The 7,524-nt window shown below is 32.7% G+C and overlaps 1 protein-coding gene across 1 annotated transcript; it reads left to right on the forward strand.

The window, feature by feature from the left end:
- Positions 1-3,452: 3,452 nt before the first annotated feature.
- Positions 3,453-6,428, forward strand: LOC115981532 (MLP-like protein 28). The gene is made up of 2 exons (XM_031103739.1): positions 3,453-3,711; positions 5,920-6,428. The coding sequence occupies exons 1-2, from the start codon at positions 3,525-3,527 to the stop codon at positions 6,186-6,188; spliced, it is 456 nt and encodes a 151-aa protein (XP_030959599.1). The 5' UTR covers positions 3,453-3,524; the 3' UTR covers positions 6,189-6,428.
- Positions 6,429-7,524: the final 1,096 nt, after the last annotated feature.

Here is a 7,524-nt window from a genome sequence, read left to right on the forward strand (position 1 = left end):
CCAAGCCATCGCCGTTCGATCTAACCAAGGAGAATGCACCGCCATTCGATCTAACCTCCATCGTCATTCGATCAAGGAGAATGTGCTGCTGTTCAATTTGTTTCACTTCACTTTACGATGTTGTGCTTTTTTCTGGTGGGTTTATTGTTTGGCTTTGAAACCTTCCTCTCTCATATCTCTATTCCCTTGGTCAAGCTTTGCCAATCCTCCCCTTGGGTGCTGCCAATGTGTATACAGTGGCTTTATGTGATTGAGATCTTGGATGTTGAAAATCAAAACTTTAGAAATTAAGTGCTGGAAATTGTTGATCCTCCCTATTGTCAAGTTGTAAATTGTGTTATGCTTTGATTTTAATAAATTTCTTAGTTCAAGGACAAAAAATAAGTATAAGGAAGAAGATGAAGAACTCTCTCTCTCATGGTTTTGATTCATTTGATTTGTATTAATTTTCTGGGTTTATCTTCTTCATTATTGTGTATGTTCTTCATGTTTGTGAATGATAAGGAACCAATATCATATTTTAATCTTGTTTTTCTCTTGTTTTTTTTTGTTTTTCTTGTTTTGGGAGGAGAGAGACATAAAAAGGGTGTAAAAAGACTTATTTACCCCTCTTTTTTAACAAATGTGGGTTACGGATTACTAACAGAGGAAATCACAAGTGGGTAGAGTGTCAAAATTGAAACCACGGATAGGTAGATCAAATTAGAGGTAAACCACAAGTAGGTAAAGTGTAATTATCCCTAAAAACAATGCTAAATATGTAATTTTGCTCTATTTTTATGTCTCTTTCCTCTAAAAACACAAAAAAACATAAAAATATAATATCAAATAAGATTAAAATGAATCAAGCGGAATACTTGCAACATAAAATTTCAAATCACAAGTAGGCAATCTTAGGTGAGTAAAGTGTCAAATTTCAAATTGCAAGTAGACAACTTAAATTCTAGTCAAATCACATGTAAATAAGTTGTAATTTCTCCTAAAAAATTGGGGTAAAATAATGAGCGAGACAATCATCACCCCTTCAGAAAGAGTTCTCTATGCCATTACTGCTTTTTTCTTTTTTTCTTTTTTTCTTTTGCTATATCGCGTGCTGTTTAGTGGCTTTACTGTTGTCTGGTAACTTTAAACTGACTAATTTTAAACTCTGGCTAAAACACATGTATGGCTATATGTGTTTGTTTATAACTTTAACTAATATTATTACTTTTCTAGAATCAACTTTATTCATTAATTATTCATAATATATAATATATTATACTAACATCTAATATATAATAGTTTAATTTGTTAAGTGTCTGATAAAAAAAAAAATGTTAAAGAGTCTTTCTAACCTTTTAAACAAAAAATGTTGAATGACTTTAATTAAATATATATTATAATATACAGCATATAATAGTTTTGTTTCTTACTGTTTAAACAATTTTTTAATTGTTTGGTTTTGTGTTATTTTTTTAAATTAGTTATATAACTAGTTTATAAAATTCAAATATTTAACTTTTAATGTATGAGTAATTTATGCAAGGCTTTGAAACCCAGACTAGACCGTATGATCCAACTAGGAAAACCTCGAACCGTTCATTTTTGCGATTCTTTTAGTCTCAAGAACCGCTCTACGAGAAAAAAGCAAGGAGTTGTGCAAACCGCTGTCAGACCTCACGGTTCTGAGAACCGTGACCAAACTGCTTCTCACAGTTCTCTACTTCCCTTTGAATCTGAACTTAAAAAATAAAAATAAAAAAGGCAACGAAATGGAAATTATAGACCATGCACGGGTTTTCTGGTCAGACCTGGGCCTTTTGTTTGAAAATATTCACTGAAAACTTGGCAAAAGTTTTGAATCTTTCATCGTCAAAAGGGTCATCTTGTTCGCTAGAAGCCGAAAGTAGCAGTTCTTGTTCGCTAAACTGATGTTTTGGGGGAGATTTTGCTCGAATCTATTTTGGAAGGGAGAAGAGTTTGCTCAGATCAGTTCTAGAAGAGAGAGGAGCGAAAGAGAAAGAAAACAAGAAGCCTGTAAGGGAAAGAAAGAAAAGACTAGCCAGCCTAGTGGTAGTGTACTAGTGGAATGGGCAAGGGTCTGATGGTTTATGAGGATGGGGAATACTGACGTGGGGAAGAGAGTTTGTTTGGGGATAGAGTAAATTAAACGCATGAGTGGACGTTGCAATTATTTTTATATTTAATTTTAAATGTTAAACTTTTTAATTTAATATATTAAGATAAACAAGAAGCCTGTGAGGGAAAGAAGGAAAAGACTAGCCAGCCTAGTATATTAAGATAAACAAGAAGCCTGTGAGGGAAAGAAGGAAAAGACTAGCCAGCCTAGTGGTAGTGTATTAGTGGGTAAGGGTCTGATGGTTTTATGAGCATGGGGAATACTGATGTGGGGAAGAGAGTTTATTTGGGGAAATGATAAATTAAATGCATGAGTGGATATTGCAATTATTTTTATATTTAATTTTAAATGTTAAACTTTTTAAACATTGAACTTTTTAATTTTATATTAAGATAAACTTTAAAGTAATATTTTAAGCTAGAAAGTGTTGCATCTCTATATTTATTTGTACTATTTTAATAAAATATTCTATTTGTAATAATTTTATACATTTATTTATATTTAAAATAATTATTAAATTAATTATGATGTCATCACAGTTCGACCTCGGTTCGATCTTAGTTCGACCTCAAAAACCTTGAACCTCTCCCTTTTACGGTTCAATGAACAGTCTGGATCTGAAAACCTTGAATTTATGGACAAATCATTTACTATTAATGCATATTTTAAGAGAATTTTCAAAATTCAGAAGCTATTACTTAATCATCTGTGCCAAAATATGAATCTTTAGGTGTTGATCTCCCTAGAAGAGTTCAAACATATGATGCTAAGCAAATAGATGTTGCTTTTTATGAACATAATCCTTGATTAGTTCATAATCAATTACAAAAAATTTTAGTAAATCGAAAGAAGATAGGGCATAACATTGTTGAGTTAGAGTTAATATATGGAACTAAGTATTTGTTTTGACTAATAAATTTTTTTATAGTTATTTGGCCTTCCTAACTAAATTATTTGGCATGATCGATTCTGCACCTCGCTCTCAACTCTCATGTAACTTATTGTTCTTATCTATTGAGCCAATGCAGTGACAGCATTTATTTATTATCTTGAATATTCTGTCCACCTTGCTATACCACGTGCAATTATTTTACAGGTAATAATGACAAGACCAATGCTAAATATCAACTAACCCACTTTAAATTGTTTCGATAAAAAAATAAAATAAAAAGATGTAAAATAACATACAAGAACTTTGTAGTTGACATTACAAGCCATGAATGGGACCCATGTAATATGGATGAGCATAGGCAACGAAATATCTAGTCACCAGAGAGGATCTTTGCGTTACAGATCTTCTATTTAATGATAATAGCCAAGGTGTTTTCTCCTACAAATGCACATTATCTTTTCTTAATTAGCACTTGTAAAGCTATTTGGTTTTGGAATATAAGTATCTGCCAAAATGTCTCTGTTTGGTAAGGTGGAGGCTGATGTAGAAATCAAGGCTCCAGCTGAAAAATTTCACGAGATCGTCAGCTGCAGGCCACACCACATATCCAATGTATCCCCTGGCGTAATACAGGGATGTGCTTTACATGAAGGTGACTGGGGCAATGAGAACTCTGTCATCAACTGGGATTACGTCCATGGTAAGGAAATTTTAGATCATATATGACCATCTTTTATATATATATACACACACATTATTTATTCGTAAAGTGGTCTAGCATTCTTTGAATTATGTTTCCATTTTTACTGGACTTGAGCTTGGCTATATAGATAAAAAAAATATTAATGGAGAGATATCAAGTTACACCTGGTGTAACTTCACAAGAGTTACATATTTTTTTGGACCATTGATTTGTATTAGATCTAAGGGTGGAAAAAACACTCATAATCATGCATTTATTGTTCCCTATAAATTAGTAACTAAATCATTAATTCTTCTTATTAAAAATAGAAAAATAAAAAACAGTATTAACTCTCTACTCTTCATCATTATCTTTATCTTCTCTCCCTCTCTCACGCAGTCTTTGTGTTCTATGTACTTTCAGGCAACCTTTAATTATACAATTTAACAATTGTATACTCAACTAAGATCTAAGGCAAATCGCTCTAGAACAAGAAACACAAAGTTGTCAGGCTAACCCCAAATATTCATTATTGTTACTATTATACAAGCCACCTTAATTAGCATGCTACCTTTCTTCCTAAAGAACGCTTCTGCCCAAATGCTTTAATCCTATTTTAGTAGATGATAATAATAATAGTGTTATGGTGTATGGACAAAAATAGTTCAGGTCATATGGCACACAAAGCTGGGGGATAAAGAAAAATCCAAATCATTGTTTCCTTGGATTTCTTTCAATCGTTTGTAAAAAATAAAATAAAATAAAAACTGTAGAAAATCATATTTTTCAAACAAGGCAGAGCTATTTGTATGGTCTAATCTTGTAATCATTTTTTATTAATTGTGAATAGCTTATGTATTTTTGAGTGTTTTTTTGTTCCAGTTGAAAAATAATTTCACAGGGTTATAAAAACAATTTTCCCCAAAGCAAAATCACAACTGACCTCTCCCTGCAACATTACTTTACTCCTTTTCAATCATTGTGTCATACGAATGTTAGCTACTTTACTCCTTTTCCAGACCATGTGAGAGGGAAAAAAAGAGGGAGAGAAGATGAAGATAATGATGGAGACCATAGAGTTAATGCTGTTTTTTATTTTTTTATTCTTAATAAGAAGAATTAATGATTTAGTTACTAATTTCTAGGGAACAATAAATGTATTTTTTTCACCTTTAGATCTAATACAAATCAATGGTCTAAAAAATGTGTAACTCTTGTGAAGTTACACCAGGTGTAACTTAAACCCATTTCTTTATATATATATATATATATATATATTAATGATTATAGTTGCCAGTTGAGTTAATGGAATGCAATCTATACGTTAGTTCATCTTAAACGAGTCAAAAGGCATAAGTATTGTGTGCCCTATCTTCTATAAGATTGCAAAAGACCAAAAGAACTGGAAGCGCCGTAGATAATATATACTATGGAATTTTGAATCAGTATGCATGTAGATTGATATTTAAGAAAACCTTCTTCTATGAGTGAACTATTTTACGTAATGAGTAGGTTAATATTCTTGATATTAAGTTTCCGAAATGAGAGGAAAATAGTCATCTCTTTCCTTAATCCGGATGATTTTTACAATAAAAAGAATGAAAGAGGAATGTTTTCCCTCCCTTGCTTGGTATAAGATGGGAAAGAGAAAAATAAATAAGGAATATATGATATAAAATGTTCCCAACGCCGGAGAAATGATCACCAAGCGTTACACGTAGCCGCCCACTCGGCTATGCTCATCAAATACCGGTTGGGAAGACAACTCTCTTTTCCTCGCCGCAACAGATCTCTAGGTATTCAAATCTAGGCTTAGTGTAAAGGTAGTTTTTAATTAGGGTGACTGCAATTCTAATAGTTTACATAACTCTTCAAATTAGCTCTCATGCGACATCACTAACTAAACGTTAAGCAATCAAAAATTAAAACAGCAATGTTTTCAAGCATATATATATATATATATATATACATACAACTTCCTAGCATTGAAAGACCTCAGTTTTGAGACAAGACAGGCTGTTAGAGTTATCTTAAATTCTCTAAAGGAAGGTTTTTCCTTAATGTACTGAAGTTTTTGGTTCTACATGTTTTTACGTTGCCCCTCATGCAGAGAGCAATGTTAAGGCTTTAGGAATATTTTTCTAAACAGAAAATTACGTTTCGTTTCCTTGGTGAAAGCATGATGTTAATTTCTCAATTTGATTTTTTTCTAATTTGGAACCACAGATGGGAAAGCTAAAGTTGCTAAGGAGATAATCGAAGCAATAGATAAGGAAAACAACTCTGTCACTTTCAAAGTTATTGAAGGAGATCTCATGGAGGAGTACAAGAACATCAAAATCACTATTCAAGCTACTCCAAAGGGTGAAGGCAGCTTGGTGCATTGGACTATTGAATATGAAAAGCTGCATGAGAATATTGTAGAACCAAATACATTGCTTCAGCTTGCACTTGATCTCAGCAAAGACCTTGATGCTCACCTTGTCCAGGCATAGAGACAAAATGGTTATGTTTTCTCCTAGTATTGACTACAACAATAAAACAGTGTACGAGACTTTGTTCTCCTAATTATGAATTATGTATGTCAATTTTAATCTTGTGTGGGCTAACTGGAGCCACTTGTTGCAGAAATCCATGTACTCTTATGGTAACCTATATATTTTAATAAATGTGGGGCTTTTGTTGTATGAATATGAGTGTTTTCTCCAACTATAATTTATGTACGTGCGTTTCTGAGCTTATTGAAGCCGATCTACTTCTATTTTGAGTTAATTATCTTTTCAATGCGTGAGATTTTTTTTTTTTTTTTTTTCTCTCTCTCTGTATTGTAGATTATCCGAGGTTTCAACCCTGCTGAAGACCTGCTTGACTTTATCATGGCAGATTCATATGCAAAATATCATTTTGAAAGCTATTTTCTTACATAATTAATAGAAAATTTTAGAGAAGTCCATAAAAATCGTCATATGATTTTTATTGACCTAATTAAGGAAAGCATGGTAAGATCTTACTTCCAAAGCACATTAGCATCTCACATTAGTACACGCTAATTAGCGGCACATTAGCACAATAGATACACCGCCAAGGCCAGCCCTTACCTTAGGCCAATTAGGCCATTGCTTAAGGCCCCCAAGTGGAAGGGGGGCCCCAAAATTTTGGAAAAGAAGGGGTAGTAGAAAAAAAAATTTAAAAAAAAATAGTTTAAGAGGAATCCAAAAAAAAATCTGGCATATCATTGTGACCAAAAACAAAAATTCTAAAGAAAGTTGTCCCAAAAAGCCCAATACAATGAATTTGTAGAGAGTAGGTTGGAAAACTAGGTTTTAATGAATCAAACAATAAGTAAAGTGGATTCAGATGACAAGAAAATGGAGATAGACTGGTTTAATCTAAAGAAAGTTTTCCTCGGCACAGTCCGAGTTCAGTTCTTATATATTGATTCTTAAGTTTGATTATAAGTTCAATTCTGGATTGCTATAGTATTTCTCTCTCAATTTCTCGATCCCCTTCTCTCAGGGGTTCCCCCCTATTTTATACTCTCCTCCTTTCTTTATCTCTACCCTCCATGTGTAAATCAAATTGTTGATCCTGATCCCTATCACATCAACCCTCTCCTAAAGTCTTTAAGGAGTAGTTGAAAGGCTAAAAGTTACTGTTCGGATATCATTTCCTCATTAATGCAACTAGAGAGTTAGTTGCAGAACATTTAATGTGATGGTAGTAGTTTTTCTTTGGATATTTCCCAACTCCCATTTGTCCTGTACGTTCACAGTGCATATCCTTATCAATAGAACTTCCTAGAATGTCATTCTAGATGATTAAACACACTTT

Source organism: Quercus lobata, chromosome 3 (genome assembly GCF_001633185.2).
Source record: "Quercus lobata isolate SW786 chromosome 3, ValleyOak3.0 Primary Assembly, whole genome shotgun sequence".
In the NCBI taxonomy this organism is placed as follows: domain Eukaryota; kingdom Viridiplantae; phylum Streptophyta; class Magnoliopsida; order Fagales; family Fagaceae; genus Quercus; species Quercus lobata.

Excerpts from the sequence above, each read along its gene's own strand:
- LOC115981532 (XM_031103739.1), top strand. The coding sequence starts at position 3,525 with ATGTCTCTGTTTGGTAAGGTGGAGGCTGATGTAGAAATCAAGGCTCCA. Across the intron at positions 3,712-5,919 it reads CAACTGGGATTACGTCCATG|ATGGGAAAGCTAAAGTTGCT; the intron begins GTAAGGAAATTT and ends TTGGAACCACAG.